General features: G+C 35.3%; 1 protein-coding gene across 1 annotated transcript in view; it reads right to left on the bottom strand.

Annotated features, from left to right (window-relative positions):
* RYR2 (ryanodine receptor 2) overlaps positions 1-17,456 on the bottom strand; it is a 423,949-nt gene that overhangs the window by 251,283 nt on the left and 155,210 nt on the right. Inside the window, exons 5-8 of the mRNA XM_083827634.1 lie at positions 12,863-12,877; positions 2,526-2,600; positions 1,705-1,783; positions 377-489 (exon numbers count right to left, since the gene is read on the bottom strand). Coding sequence (XP_083683760.1) covers positions 377-489; positions 1,705-1,783; positions 2,526-2,600; positions 12,863-12,877 — 282 coding nt within the window. The remainder of the gene's footprint in view (positions 1-376; positions 490-1,704; positions 1,784-2,525; positions 2,601-12,862; positions 12,878-17,456) is intronic.

The raw sequence follows: 17,456 nt of genomic DNA, 5'->3' as shown, positions 1-17,456 counted from the left end.
AATTAAATATTCCAAAACTTTGGTATGTAGCTTTAATTCATTTAGCATAGTACTGCTAGCCTCAGAACACTAAGACTATAAACATCTCAGTTATGCAATTTGGACAGACTCTTCTACTTTCTTCTTTTCTTCATTAGTAATTTGTTAATTTCTATTCCATTATTTAAATGAACATAAATTAGATCAGTCACATGTCAGTGTCACACTTTGCAGACCTTCAAAGCCTTGTTTTGCAAAATAGTATTAAACACCAGTTTAAACACCTTAATCTATACTTTTTCTGGAGCTGGAAACACAATCCAGGCTTTAGTATAATACCTTTATTAACTGTTTTTCTGTAGAGAAGACACTGTTCAGACATTCTTGCAGAACTTACCAGGTATCTTTCTGAAGAGACACTGACTAAAATAAGATCATCTCCAACACGCACTTTTTCTCCTTCTGATCGCTGCTTGGAAGCTGGATGGATGGTCCACCAGCATGCCTCACCTGTATCATTATTAAATAATAAGAGAGAAAGAAATTAGAAAGAAAGTGTCTAAGAGTACTGCCATTACTTTTAAAGTTATCTCAGTCATAAAGTTTTGACCCATTTTTCAGATGGGTAAAAATAGTGTCCATGTGTTTTCTGTAAGTAGTATCAACCCTGCATCACCATCCTGCCAGAAACTCAGAAGGAAATAGTACACCCATGTAGAAGTCAGCAAGACCTCTGGAACAGAAATTCCAGAGTTGAGCAAAAAGGAGACTGTGTTTTCTAGGCAACCTGGTCCAGGCTGCTCTTGCTAAAGAAGTTCCCTGTCACTGTTGTTCCAGGTTCTGGGAAAGAAATTGAAATTTTCCTCTCAGAATTAGAAACATAGAACCAAAGAATATCCTGAGTTGGAAGGGACCCATAAGGATCATCGAGTCCAACTCCTGGCACCACACAGGTCTACCCAAAATTTTAGACCATGTGACTAAGTGCACAGTCCAAACACTTCTTAAATTCCGACAGGCTTGGTGCAGTGACTACTAGGACAAAGACCTGGAAAAAAAAACATTATTTACTTATTAATACTGTTCTAAAGATCTCATAAATCCAAACTGAATTATGTTCTTGCACTCCTAGTGACATTTATTGTCTGTAATCCCCTAGAATATTTTGGAATACTAAAGTCAAAAATTTTGTTCTCATGATAAACTTGTTTTCAGATATACTTCTTGCAGGTAAAGTATGCTTTTTAGAAAAAAAAATAATTTATCTTGCAACCACTCAATTTTTGCTATTAGTGTTGTCAATCTTGTTTTTTAAAGCATTGCTATAGCCAAGTAAACTTCTTGTTTCTAATTAAGCAATTTGACCAAACTGATGACATCATAAAAACCTGTATCACTCTTAAAAATATAAAAAACAATCCAAATTGTCAGCAGTTCTAAAACATTAATAGAATCTTTATTTAAAATAATACAAGTTTAATTTTTTTTCAGCAGAAGGTTCCTACTGGAATGACAACTTCGGAATGACAATTCCTTTGGAATGAGAACTACTAGAAAATGTGAAAATAAGATATTGAAAGTGTAAAAGATGGGAATATTAGCTTCTGCTTCTTTAGTCCTTAAAGTAGTTTTAAATTTTATATGATTTATATGTTTTTATAGTTCTCTGTTCTGATTTTTAAACTGAAAGTATTTTTCATTGCATTGTCTTACACTAGTTTTTACCTGTTGTATCCTCTTGCAATCCTACATCAAATGCCAGCTTATCCATTGAAGATCTAGATGTAGACAGGCAGCATAGATACTAAAAGAAAAAAAGCACGCATAACTTTTTCCACTCATACTCTAATCCACTAGAATGTAAAAAGCAATCAACCTGCTAACACAACAGTGATTCTTAAATTATACCCATTAGTTAATACGAAGAACATAAATGCATGCTAAACTGTATGGCACTGAAGGAGTCTTGACTAAGATATATGATATAAAGTTCTCAGACTTAATGCAGGTTATATTTCCGCTCAAATGAGAATAGCAAGAATGGAAATAAGGGAGCTGGTTGCATCAAAGTTAGCTCCATGAAGCCTCACCCACAGTTCAGCAGTTTCAAATTGATATTCTTCTGACAACTGAAGTGTAATGCTTCTGCCCAAAACATGTGCATGAAGGAATTTCCTTTCCCACTCAGTTTCCAACATATGTTCAAGTTGCAAGCCAGATGCCAGCTGCAGATTCAGTCACAGCTTATGCAATATGCAATATCCAAGGGAAAAGCAATGGGAAATTACCAATTCAGCATAGACTGACAACCAGAGAACTCATCACTATGGAGCCAGACTTAGTTTCACCACTTTACGCAGAAATGAGTAGCTTCATTTCATATTTCCAGGCATCTACCCTTCATATCAAAGAGACATTTTACCTTTGGTTCATGGAAATTTTTGTAAATAATTCTCCTGATACCAGAAAATGACAATGGCCAACGTACTTTCAAACAATTTTCACATAGTAAAGAAATGGTTGCTGCTCCAGCTCCTGTTACATACCATGCCACTGTAGGAATGGCGCAGCAGGATTGCATGCCCATAGAGTAGTGTTCGATGACCACCACCTTGTGCAGACTGAAAGATAAAAAGAAACGATATACTGGCATGTTAGAATAAAATGAGACCTTTTGCAAAATAAATAAATAAAAATAAAACATTAAAAAAAAAAGTCAATCTCTGGACAATCTGTATTTGCCCCGTTACAGAGAAGATTATTTCTTGATAAAATGCTGTTTCAGAGATTAGTTCAAGAAGATAGCTTTATGAATGTGTTCTCTTTAGTTTTGATTACCTCCAAATATATTGAGTTTTAGTCAGAATATAAGTCCTTGGGACAAATTTTACATAGAATCTGGAGAAGTGATTCTAGATGTTCTTGACTTTTTCTATTAGAAGTCTTCAATTAACAGATGATAGAAAATGTTTTATTTGTAGCAAGTCACCACTTTGGTATAAAATATACTGTAAAAGCTTGAATACTTTTTCCTTCGGCTGAAAGCAGAATGCTTCTAGAGAACAGCAGCTCTGATGCACTTCACACTACCCTCTACACCCTTACGTATTGTTAAATCTCTCCTTATCCCCTCATTTTCCCCTCAAAAATACATGCTTTTCTACACAGGAGGTATGCCAAGGGAGATTCTGAAGTATTGTCCCTGCTTTGTATGAAAACATAAATGATATATCAACCACAGTTAAGAACACCAGTCTCCAGATTGCTTGGCCCCTACTGTTTAAATACTATCAGAACTCTTTCTCTACCAGGCCAGACAACTGATCAAAGTCATCCAAGCTAACTCAAGAGAATTTGGGGGTTCAGAAAATTTGGAAATGATGCCCAAGTAAATGTTCCTCTTGAGAAATGCGTTTGGTTTTTTTCTCAAACAAATTAAAGTAATAAAAAATACTTTTATCACAAGACACTTTTTTTTTTCTACCCCACAATATTTTTTTACAGTTTCTGTTTATCTACAATCAGTTTAACCTCTAATAAAAGAATAAATAATCTTGTTAACTACAAGCAACCTTTCAGCTTCTGCAGAAGATTTATGAATTCCTTAACCTGAGATGCAGCTGACTGACACTGGTCAGAAGCAGAGATTGGCTGCCAAGACACTGTCAAGGTCTTAAGTCCACATTTCTATGACAGAACACTGTAAGCAACATTATGCACATCATGCTGTTCAAGCAGCATCCATTAAGACCTGTTTCTAAATCTATACGTGACAACTCTGTAAGCAGTATTATTCTTTCATATAAGACTCCTAATCTAACTTCTTATATACAGCTTTCATACCCTTTCTTTTTCATAGTAGACTGACCTTCTGCTTGACTGGAGCATCAGAATCATTACAGAATAAATTGGAAACAATCATACTATACTACCTCTGTGGTAGCTTCATTTCAGTGCTGGAGATCGATTTCAATGAATAGCTATGCTGACAACCCAATTTACAGATTGTCCTTCCTTAACTTTTATCCATTAGCATAATTTGTTGATCTTTGATTTACTTGGTCAAGGGAAAAAATAAAATAATAAAGTTGTGAAAAATCAAGCCAGTTAAAAATAAATAAATAAAAAATAAAAGAGCACTTATAAGAAACTGCCAGGAAATTATGGCTTTTATTCTTACTGAGAAGAGAGCATCTTGATGAACACAAAGTATACTTTGAATTTCAACAAATTACAATGACAGTTTAAATGCCAGGAGGTCCATTCCATAACCTCTCTGGATGACTGAATGACATGAATTTTTATTAAGAAGGAATATATGTCAGGGTCTTTGTCACAGATACAGTCTTGACAGTAAGACTTGAAGATTTATCTTTGAACAGCCATTACTACCACTGCTTTTTCCAAAAGCACAAGGAAGGACCAAGACATTTGATAACGTCAGGCCAATTTTTCCAAATGTGAATGCTGAATGTCTGCTACTTATCACATAGGGAAATGGTGGAAAACCGCTGTCTTACCAACATTTTGGGTTTGCCAAGATGCTTAATCAACAGTGGGCATAGCTACCCAACCAAAAAAGTCACAAAAATGGACAAAAACCTGAAATTTCAGTAATAATTTTGTCCAAATTATTCTGTGCCACAAGCCATAGATTTGATAGCATACATATAGACTTGGCTGCTTGTTGTATGAAAGATGAGAGGAACAGTGTGATCAGGAAAAATCACACCTGTGTTAGCTTGCCCTTGTTTTGGCCATGCTGATTTATCTGCTAGCACCTCTTTTGCCACACAGGAGAAAGGTTGCCTCAAACAAGTCAGTTAATGGGGGATCAGGGAATTGTTTTTTGTTTTAGTCCTCTTGCAAAATGTCTATCTAAACAAAATTATTTTGCCCCTCCACTCCATACCCACCCCCTCCAAAAAAAAAAAAAAAAAAGAACTGCTGTTCCTATTTCTATTTCTTGGACAGAAAGCTAAGAGTTGTAAAAATTTTTCAAACATCTTCCACTTAAACATTTCTGAGAGACAATAATAATGAAGCCAGCTACATGGAGTGAAAGTGGAAAGAAATGAAATACAGAAAAATACAGGACAGAATACAAGAGCAAGCTGGGACTATAAAACTGTCTTCCATTTTGGAACCTGCCTTCCAGAATACACACCTACTCACACATCAATTTCTTCTTTTAAAGGCTCATTTTGTAATCATTTAATATTCAGCATTTATTTTTATGCCAGCAACTGTGTAGTCAGTAGTTGTTAGGCCACAGCTGCCAATTGAAAGAGTCTTTGATTTTCATAATAATCCATTCCTACCCAGAATTTTGCAGAGAATTCAGAATTTTCTGTCTAAACCGTGAATTAAAAAATAAAATAAAATAAAATAAAATAAAATAAAATAAAATAAAATAAAATAAAATAAAATAAAATAAAAATAAGCAATTGGAATTCTACAGGAAAGATGAAATGTTCCAGAATGAAGAATGACAAAACTCTCAGGCATATGGTTTAATTTGTAGATGGACCTGTGTGGAGCCAGGAGTGGTACTTGATGATCCTTGTGGGTCTCTTCCATCTCAAGATACTCTACGATTCAATGAAGTGTGCCACTACTGTTTTAGCAAGTTTCTAGTATTATTCATTATAACATTTCAGAAGACACTGCAAACAGGACTTGCTGAAAGCCAATAAATTATATTTTTGTGAACACTTTGTTTAAAAAGTTATCGACTCTCAAAAAAAAAAAATCAAATATTTTGACTTTCACCTGCAACTGTGGATTAATTTCTTTCACGTTTATGAAACACCTCCTGAAAGTATCCTGCACAAACTACTAAACATTTTTGTTGTACTATAAAACAGCACTGAGGTATGGTAATTCAACTGATGTTATAGTCAGTAAAATAACCTTCTCTAATTTATACTACATGATTAGCAAAAAAGGCATACTTGCTTAAACTATGGGTGAATGAAATTATTATAGAAAAGAATATTTCTGGAAGTTTTTTCTTGCAGTAATAAATGTAACTCTCATTTTTCAGAGGTGTTTCCTCCCTTCCCACCTACCCTACCCCACCCTGCTTTTTTCCTTCTCAGCTTCACTTTTTCTGGTAACATCAGGTCTTTTATTTATTTATTTATTTATTTTTTACAGCGGCATAATTAGAAGAGAATGTAAAGGCTTATTTTAAATGAAAAAGAACTACAAGTAATATTTTCCTCATGAAAATCTAAGTTTACATACACAACTGTGGCTAATTTAATTTGTAATGCCCACAGATATTTGCAAAAATACATGAATGGTATTATAATATAATTTAAGCAAGTTTCTAACTACAACATTATTTATCATGAGTCTAATTTGCTTTATGTTTTTAATTTCCAATGTTCAGAGTCATTTTTAAGTTTGACAATATGTTCCTTGAATAAAACCAGGATGGAGAAAACATACTTGAGTTCAAAGAATTAATCCACCGAAGTTCTACAGACTCTGCCATTCAGGACTATCAATCATATGAATGCAATGCTGTTCTCTATATTTTATCCTCCAGAAACTTGAGATTTATGGTAGGACTTGAAAGACTTTCAGAATTTGTAAACACTATAGTCAATAAATTGAGACTGAAAGCAGAATATGGCCAATTCACACTGCTTGTGTGAACTGTGCTTGCGTGGCCAGTTCACACTACCCATCACCAATCTAATATTTCTGCAGCTGGAGCGCAAGATTAATTTGGAATCGTCTCATTATTTAAATACTATTGCTGAAGCAAAGGTAATTTGGAATACAACAACAAGCAATTGGAGCTGAAGAGATCAGTATACAAAATTTTTAAACAGATTTCAAGTTCAACACACCATTAAAGATGGGAATAAGAATAGACTACAAAGAACTGAGTTGATTAAATTATTTTAATCTGATGTAAAGAGTGTTATCTTGAAACAAAAATTTAAAAATGAAATAATTATTTTCCTTCTTTTCTCTTCCTAATACACATAAGATTAAAATGCCAAAAAGAACTTAAAAATCACAACATACAAGCTATCTAGCAAAATGTGAAAATGGTGGAAGCACCATCACATGACATTTATAATTGGTTTGAATAAAAATTTATGTATTTTAATGTGTGTACCAATCCTGCTGTAAGATGTAATACGTATCCTATACATATCCAACAAAACCTTTAGATCTGTAAAATTTTGTATATACACAGCTACCACAGGTACAGACATATAATCACCAAAATTAAAAGAGGTATTTCGGTTAAGTTAATTCTCACAGTCAAACTTGTGCTATCGTGCCTATTTCTGCATTGCTACACATGGAGCCATACATAAGAGGCTGCAGGAAATTACTCAGGGTGACACTGAACAAGTGTTTTGGAGTCATTTGTACTTCTGGTAATCTCACTTGTGTTGAGAACTCTTAATGACTAGTGAATACCCTTGGCATCCAAGGAGATTTTGAGTCAAATAGCCATTCCCTTTCCATTCTTTTCAAAATAGTAGCCTTATTTCCTCTAGGTAAAAGATTTATTAGACCAGTGAGCACATGAATGCAAACCAGTGCTATTTTTTTCTTTGCTGACCTTTCTCCACAGGTGTACACAATCCCAAAGCATAAAGGAAAAAAAAAAAAAGCTATGAGATTCCGGGATATAGCAGTGAAAGACAAAAATATGAAAGCGTGTACTCCAACAGGATGGTTATTTCAGTGTTTAGTGCATGTGCAGACAAAGCTTTCATGACATTGCCACTTTGCCACTACTTGGAACTGTAATGCTATAATATTTCAGTAATCACCACCGCAGTTGCATTTAGGATGTAGCAGTTCAGACAATTCTAGTCACCCAGGAAAGCAATTTTAACATACCACCAGTAGTGAACGTGTCACAACAAAACAAGAATTTAGGTACACTCTCTAGAAAATCATACAAGGTAATACAGTGAGTTTTTAAGAATGATGTAGTAGCTTTTCCTGCCTGCCAGATCTCATTTCATGATGATCCTATAGCAACAGAATGGCACATGCTGTAGGGAAAATAACAGTACAAAGAGACTAGATTGTAAGCAACTATAGTTTTGATGGGGTTAAAAAAATTTAGATCAATTGAAAAAATAAGCTACAAAATACCAGTAGTAAATCCTTAAAAATGCAATCCATATAATTGACAGTAATGGTAAATTACAAACATTTCCTTACCCTAGTATTTCCTCTGTGCCCTAGACCTAGCCACAGGAAACACTAGTCCAAATGGCCTAGATGGATCTTAGGACCACTCAATATTGCTCTGTATGGGTTTCTAAAAATACTACACAAATGTTTTCATGGTACTGAAATTTTATGACAGCTGAGAGCAGTTGTACAGTAAAAGAAATAATGTGTTCCCTACTTTTCTTGAAACATCTTCCAAGGCAAATACTGCAAGAAAAAGTTAAAAGTTTCAAATATGGCTTATAATAGTTATTTCATATGTATCCTGTAGTAAAACAATGTCTTTTAAAGCACTGAGTACTTATACATCATTAAAATGGAGCAAGCCTCTGAAACAAACCTTAAATGTGCACTTTATTTCCAAAGACAATTGGGAAATCAACTCTGCATTGAATTTATTCTTGTGACAAACTTAAAACGCTAACAACATCTTAAAACTGCAACACATAATAATGGAACTATGACTTCGAACATATCAATTTGGAATTTAAAATGAAGATATTGTTGACTTGTTTTTAAACATTTACCTGACAAGTTTGGATGAGGGAAAAAGCTAACCATTTCTAATGATTATGGCAGTGTACAACTAAAAGCAGATGCTGGAGACAATAGCACGTCAAACAGAAGACACCTATACTTCCATAAAAACACTTGCAAATATCAGTGTGAAAGTATTATTATCTACCAAGAGAGTGTTCTAAGATTCGTGAAGCTGCGTAGTTTATTTCTACACAAACATTTATACTGTTATAAAAGCTATACAACGAGGAAAAAAATATTCTCTTTAAATCCAGACATGAGATTTAATTGCATAAAACAGACACATATAAGTAAACACAGAATATCCTACAATTTCTTGCTTTGAACCCTTTGGGGAGTTGGTTGAAAAGAAAGAAGACCACAACAATAAACCAAGAAAAAGACTTACTAATCATCCTGCATCCACTTCTCAAATTCCCTTCACTTCAAATTCATTTGCTACTGCATCCACTTCCCTTCCTTAGGACTCACTTTGGGGCTGTCATATTTCTCACTCATTAGTAGTCATTACATTCTGAAATTGTGTTTTGATCTATTAGCAAGATAACCCAAATTGTAAATGTGAGTGCAACCACAAGTATTGCTTAGAAAAAATCATCTACCATGAATTCTGAGGAAAAAAAAAATATGTTAGGCCCTGGATTATGCTGTTCCTGGTCAGAATCTACCAATGTCCAGAGATATAAGGCTGTTGACATCAAAGCCTTTTTTCCGAGAGGCTGATAAAATTTGTAATAATAATTAGGAGAGTAACACATGTATTTGACCTGAAGTGGTTCTCTAGGAAGAAAACTGAGTATGTTTGTATGAGGAACATTTGCTTTGTTTATAAATAATTATTTGGGGATTCCTACATTAAAGCAAATTAAAGGCTGTCATTTACTAACATGCAAGAGAGAAAGAAAAACACTGGAAGACTGTGGAATAAATTTATCTTGCAAGCTTTTGAGTCCTTACTCATGTGAATGAAAACTTCCATGATAGAATTAGCAATAAGGTGACAGAAACTGGAAAGAAAGTGTAAGGAACAGGGAGGAATGGAAGGGAAGGAGGTGGGATGTCTCATGCTTTAAAGGCATTTCAATGTGGTTTTACACACAGATGTTTACATGGTGTTCCAACCATTTCTGTAAAGGGGGGGATGCTCAAAACAATACTTCCATAATAATGTAAAAAATATTCATTCCGTTATTAATATACATTTTTTTCACCTGCTATACACAAATTTTATCTGAAACCAGCAGTGAAGATGCAATCCTGCAAAGCTGATTGAATTAGAGACCACCACAGATTAGTGTTCTATGTGACCTCCTACTCCCCACAATTATACCAGTGTCTAACATTTTTCATGCTGAGCCCAGCACAATGACTTATGATAGCTTCCTTCTAATACTAGGCAACAGCGAGCTAGAGAACGCAGGAAGGCTCCTTCTCTTAATACCAGCGTGCTCAGTAATAGCTTACAGATAGATAAAAGAACTGCTTGATGATAAAATGCAAAGACTTGGGTTAATTTTGCCTAAGGAAGCTAAACAGTCAGTGGAAAGAAAAAAGCACTTTGGGCAGTAATTCGACCCACCTAAAATGTGAGTCATACTTACACAATACCTACGCTTCTGCTTGTGGTTTCACTGGAAAATTAGGATATCTGTATCTCTGGGTCAGGCACTTCAGTTTTGTGGGATGAATACTCATCAAAAAGTCCAGAAAACCCTAAGCAGTGATGAATTCAGAATGTGTAGGAACAGTCTGAGTCAGTGCAGAACTTGTGAAGTAACCTCAGAGCAGAGATAGAGGGCTTGAGAGAATTTTCTTTCCAAAGGAACAACAACCAGGCACAGAGGCCCTGAATTCCTCTACCTTAAAACCTAAAATGGTAATGAGACCCTTCTGTAATTAACATCTTCTTTGGGCTGCCATTTCCAGTGGCTGGCACCAAACCCACAGCATATAGCTGCTTAGATTTTAAAGATGCAAAGTGAATCGGTTCACTGATATGCAGCATTGTGGTAATATATTCCTTCACCTCTCTCATATCCAGTAACAGCAACATTGAAGGGCAAATTCAAAACAGTCTATAACCTCTTCCCTTGCCTCACTGTAGCCTATACAGCATACTAAAATGGAATAACAGGAAGTTTAACCTACGAAGATATTATATGTGTTCTAGTCTTTACACCTTCCTTTTAAATCACTACTTAGTCAGGCTACTTTTATTCATGGAATTCACTACAAAACACTAAGTACTGCAAAAAATCGGGTAGGGGGATTAGTATTACTGATAGCTCTGCTGGTACCTGCTCTTCAATATGGATGGCCACTATGACAAACAAAAAAAAAAAAAACAAAACCAAAAAAACACCCCGCAGCTCTTTTATTAACATGGTCAGCACTTACCTCCTTTTTTGTGTGTTGCTCCAAGCCAAAGAACAGAAAAAGGAGCTGAGCTAAGCTACAGGTTTCCACAGTATGTCTTGCTTTCAAAGCCACAGTACAATGTGTAACTATACTTCATATAAATATCACCTGAATAAATCAATTGGCTAATAAAAATCATGAGCATGTCTTACTCAGTTAAAAACACAGAGATATTTTACTACCTGTATTAAAAAGATTAGAGTAATTGGTCACGACGACAAACATTTCTGCCGGCACCATGCTAAATGACCCCAGTTTCAATAATACTGACTTGTTGGAAGGCAGAATAAACAGCCACGTAATTAGAAACACTTCAGATATACCTTGTGATTAATATTTCCAACACTACATTTATATTTCCCTTCCCCAGTAATGGGGAACTTCACATTAATGAGAAGCAGTTATAACAGTGAAAATAAATCAAAAATAAATAATATTGATCATTTGTTTCCAGCCCTCTATGTAAAACAAACATTTATATATATGGTTGAGGTAATACTGCCATTACAAACTCCTATTTTCAAGCATTTAGAGCAATTTGGGGAAAAATTACCCAAGAGGATAAAATTTATCGATTTCTCCCTAGCCTGGTGAAGATTTCCCACCTCCTCCTCCTCCTCTGCAGAGGAGATGGAAGAAATTAATAAAAATCTGCCTGGTTATTTTAGAGCTAAATAAGTGGAGGAGAGAGGCATTTTTCACAGGTTAAGGACTGTGCAAGATCTTTTTCTGTTACTGTATGATACGAGGAATATGAGTCATCCTTGTCACTTGAGAAAGAAACTCACAGATAAAGTATAAGACAGACAGCCAAGTGGGAGGAAAAGATGGATAAGCAGAGAAGTCACATTAAGAAAACTCCTCTGACGTCATTAAATTCAGCCCTTAAAATAGCACTGCTTATCTAGCCCTGAATTCCTCCCTTATGGAGAGTGACAATGAAGCAAGCAAGACCATACCACAGAACTGCAGGCTCCTAGGGATGAAAATCGGTAAGCAAATCATTTTAGAAGATGAACTGGGAACAGACATTGGTAATTAAAGGCAAAAGTAAAAAGTAGATAACCAGCACTTCTTGGCTAAATCACAGCCAACTATTACAAATATCAATTATACAGAATGCTTGGAAGTTCTCCAAATAGCTTGTCACAGTCTTAGTAAAAGGGAAAACAAAACAAAAGGACACAGAGAAGCAGAGATCCTGCTCATTGACCTGTCAGAGAAGTGCCAATGACACTCAGCCCAAGGGCTGCCCACTTGCCCCCACTGAGGCACCATCACAACAGTAGTCCTGTTACAGTAGCAGCAGAGTGCTATTCCCACTTTGCAAAATGCCCACGTGTTTTACTGGAACTTCTGCTATTTATTCATTGTCTCAAGATTTCACATTTACCAGACAGTGGTGCATTCTCACTGAAAAGGCAAGGATGAACTGAGAATTACAGGTACTGGCCCAGTGTCCTGTCTCCACTGACACAAGTGCCTGCCTTTGGTGCATCATGACCAGAACCTCAATAAACCAGAACCTCAATGCAACCTAGAGCCACTGTGGTTTCTAAATCCATATTTTTTTAAAAAAATCAGAGCTTTCTATTTCAGTGAAGGCAAGTTAGATGTTGATGTTAAAAAATAAAGAAAAATAAGGAAATAAATGAAATTGTAGGAATTCACAGAAAGTACAATACTAAATGTTTAACTTGCTTACCTTCATCATAAATTTCTGTAGAGCGATGACAGAGGGGGAAAAAAAAGAGAAAATGTGAAATGAATATTTGTTTTCAGGTGCTTAAAAATGGGATTTGTTTTCCTTAAAATAGTGAGTGGGATACACAGAACTACAAACCACATTTAAAAGGAACATTTATCATTGCAATTAGCATAATTATAGCTTGTGCTAGAAAGCAAAACAGCTGCTCAGAACAAGGCTTCATTTTTTATGCATAATCTCAGATTTTTTCTTTAAATTATATAGCACACAAAATTCTTATTGCTTAAAGATAAAACACAGTACAGGTAAAATAGATGCCATACCTGACCATCTTTAACTACTTGCTCTGCAGATTGTTTCTAAGTTCAATCAAATAATAAAGTCTGGCATTCAAAGTGCAGTGCTGGAGAACAACACCAGCATTGTGCTAATTTATCATATCTAAATGCACAGTAAGTTAATAAAATGAAAACACTAGTAATATTTCATGCAGTGAATTAAAAACAATGAAGTGCCACATTATTGATGTCAGAGAATTATGGAAATTTTGAGGTTAATTTTCATAGAGGTCCTTAAGAATAAAAACAGAGTTTTGTGTTAGGTTACATGCAGTGACCTGATTTTCTCTTCAAGAGGCCTAGAGCCACCCTTTCCTCTTTTGACCTCATCAGTTCATGTTTTGATTGCTGAAATGTTGAAGCTAGGGACTGAAGTCCAGCAGCAAATCTCTATGCCATGTAAAAAGAGTCTAACTGGACAGTCTCCAGGCGAGACTGGGTGCTTTCATTTCATCCATGCTTTAAACACAGAAAAACAGAAGCATCTATTCTCAGAGATACACAAGATGTTCTGGATTATAAATAAATAAATAATAAGGTGTAACCTACTGATGTCAAAATGTTCTTCCCTTCTGGAAAGTTTTCTAGTTCTATTTAGTATTTAAACATTTGGAAACAAATTGAGCAAAACTAAAGATCAAGCACCTTGTCCACCACTCCCCTAAAGTGATTACTTAAAATATATGCATAGATCAAAAGTGTGATCATTTTGTCGTTATTATTTATTCCACTTCTTGTCCCAATATTTTGTTTGCTTTTACTGAGTGGCTCCAGAAGCTAACCAGAACTCTTTGCTCAGCTGTCTACAGTGCTCTGTGTGCATAAATTCATTAATAAAGAAACCAGTTAATTACATAATTTATTCTAATATAATCTTTCCTCTATCCATCAATACTGAATTTCACTTGCCAAAATGTTCTCTGTTTATCAAGGGGATTGGGGATTATATCCATCAAAGATCTCTTCTGGCTGCCATTCATCTACGAAACTTTACTCTGAGAACTACACAACCACACTGCTTTTTCATGTGACAAGTACATTAACCAACAGTCCCTCTGTGGAGTCTGTTTTTTCTCTTTTTGATCATTTATTTTAACCACTTGTTTATAGCCTCTTAACTAGCTTCAGATTAATGTAAATACTTTATCTCTTCCCCGATTACTAAAATTACACAGCGGGCTCTTATGCTGGATTTTTTGGAAAGCCAGAATTAACAATTCATTCTGTTGACATATTAAATGAACTGTAAAAAAACAAAAGAAAACCACTATTCATCTGTTTGCTGCTGTCATGTTGTGTTTTTTAGAGTTACTCTGATTCCTTAATAATTTTGAAGATGATTTACATGTCATTCTAAGAGACAGAAAGTGCCATGAACAGTTCCCCCAAGCCAGAAACCTTGAAGGATAACAGTGGGTGAGGGAACTCTGAACACATATCCACTCATTTACCTACTGCCTCAAAACTACCAGGGGAAAAAATACTCTAAAAGTTAACTGTTGGTGTAAGAATGCTTTCTCTTCACAGCAAACACTTAAATGCAAGTTATCACCGTGAAAGTGAAGAGAATGCTCCTGCAAAGCTTCAGGCCAAGTTTGAGAAGTTACATGCCATGAACTGGGATGGTCCCAGCTGCCTGGCTGCAGTCAAACATACAGGAGGGGGTTCCAGATACTCCTGTCACTCCCTTTTACAAGAAAGTTCTCCCATGTTTTTAAATCAAATCCCTTCTTAGGTAAGGAAGAATGCTCCCTTTCAAAACCATTAACTTATAGATTGGGGGGGGGGGGGGGGGGAGGGGAATAACCCCTAGAACAAAAAAGGCAGAAATTATGCACTTTAGGCGTTCAACAGGCTGTTACACAAAGCACTGTTCTAACTCATCCTCTGCAGAGGAAGAACCTTCTGCTCCTCCACACTTGCTCTCTGTACCTCAGGATGACTGCACATACATTTCTGGATGAACATTTGCAATTCAGAATGTATACTTCAAATTAAACAGACAGATCTATAACTTGAAAGTTCTTAATGTCATTCTAACACCCATCACTCCCGAAAGGTTTTGTTCACAAAAGATTGATAGCAAAGTGTTAAAGTGATACAGACTGATACAGTCACTAAGTACAATAAATGATTGTTGTCCACTATTCAACTACTTGGCTAAAAGTAAAAGAAGAGATCAAATTGTCATGATCTATTATTTTAGATATACAAAAAGCTCCTACTCCACCTGTGGAGCTGCACAGCTGACAGCAGAGCTTGGTCATCTTTATGTATGAAACTCTACTTGCTGCACATCCTTACAAATGATATAGATGTATGTACTATCCAGTATGACATGCTATAAAAAACCCTAAGTCTTAAGAGTTATTAAGGAAGAGATTTATATGTGCTAAGTAGATTTCTACTAGTTGAGTAGACTACAGTCAAGGAAGAGAGGCATTTCTAGAATGTGATTCAACTGATTTATTAAGCTGGCATTTTCTTTAGGATGGGACCAACTACACAGGAGAAGCTTCTGATTCTCTTCCTTGCTACAGCTATGAGTCGAAATTACTTGCTAATCCTACACTGTCTACATTGAGAATGCCTAAAGCAATTTCAATGTCTGAAGAGATGACCAGTTCTGAACTAAGTACAGAACACCTATACTGTATCAAACACTGAAATTCAAGAATCCACTGGAGGTTCTCTACTGAGCATTTAGAAGCCAAGAAGCAATGTAATAATTGGACTTCTGATGTATTTCTAGGCTACAAATAAAAGTCTCTGTGTGAAATCCCATCCTACTGAAATCAATGCAAGTCTGATGACTGAAAGTACTGAAGACAGCATTTCACCTCTAGAATTCACTTGTTCAAGAAAGCAGAAAGTGTTGTGAGTTTTACGTGTGCCTGTTTCACTGACATTAAAATCTTCTCTTCTCAAAAGTTATCCTGAAAGGTAGGACTGATAATTGAATGCAACTGAAAATTGTATAATCATATTCAACTGATTTTAAGTCTTCAGCTGCATATACTATTTGATGTTTTGGAGTCAAATGCCTGTGTGAGTGCTTAGCATCACACGAATACCATGTCTGCAAAGGAATTAAACTCAGCATTCAGCAGCAGGATTACCTCCATGACTTGGACCATGACTTCAAAAAAAAAAAAAAAAGAACACAGAGAGTGAGAGAGAGATATCATATTCTGATTACTGATTCTGATACTTATGCCTTTGCAAGATTTTATATTAGATGATTAGATTTTAGGCACGTAACATCCATCATTCTATCCATCATCCTAACCATTCTCACTCTAATAGAAACAAATAAATAAAAAGCTATTGAAGGCTTATTCAAGGGCACTAAGGATATGCTGTTAATGCAAATGTTTACAGCTGTTGGGGGCTCTTCTATAATTTGGCTCTTTAGAGGACTTATGGTTAGCACTTCTAACTTATCTTAATTTCACCTTCATTCCTGGGCTCTCTGGCTAGACGAAAAGAGAATTGAATTTTGAATTTTTGAAAGAAAAGCTGCTGAGACTAGTTTTGAAAGCCTCAATTTAGAGTATACCTTTTGTATATCTGGAGTACACCTTTCGTACTATTCTTGTAGAAATTTGCTTACAAAGAAATGTCAAATCTTTACAAAAACCTATTCAAAAATATGGAAAACAAGTAAACAAAGTAGACATTTTACTGCAATTCACAGTACTACACTGCTTGAAATTCTCGGATCTGTAATATGGACTGCAGAAGAAATGCCAAGTAAATTCTAATACGCAGCTAGAAATTCTACTATTGTATTAAAAGAATAGAAATTCTTTAGACTGAGGGATCAAATATTTTTGTGCAATCAGCATATTTTCCTACTTCAAAAATATGATAACTCTATTTAAGTAAAAGAATTCAGTTTTAACAAAGAATCTCAAAAAAAATTTTCGAGTCGTTAGATAATTTAATGATTGAAGATCACAATGATTACAAAGCATGGATGTGCAATGAATTACTTTAAATGGTACGGAAGACGTGTTATAGCAACTATTTCTTTCCAATGAGGCTTTGTTTTGTGACTCTCATAAAACTCTGCAATAATCCTAGCTTGCTTCCTCTAGTCAAAATCTACTTAGAAGTTACTGTTATAGTTATCCAGTCCACATTGTCCTCAAAGCCAGAACTTAGAATCATAGAATATTTAGCTCTTTTCAATCCAGAATTCTTTCCAATGAAACAATTCTGAAAAGTGCCCACAGAGTGTTATTATTATA

Source organism: Anser anser (genome assembly GCF_964211835.1).
Source record: "Anser anser genome assembly, chromosome: 3".
In the NCBI taxonomy this organism is placed as follows: domain Eukaryota; kingdom Metazoa; phylum Chordata; class Aves; order Anseriformes; family Anatidae; genus Anser; species Anser anser.
Note: the sequence above shows the minus strand (reverse complement) of the source record. Positions and strands in the feature narration are given on the sequence as shown.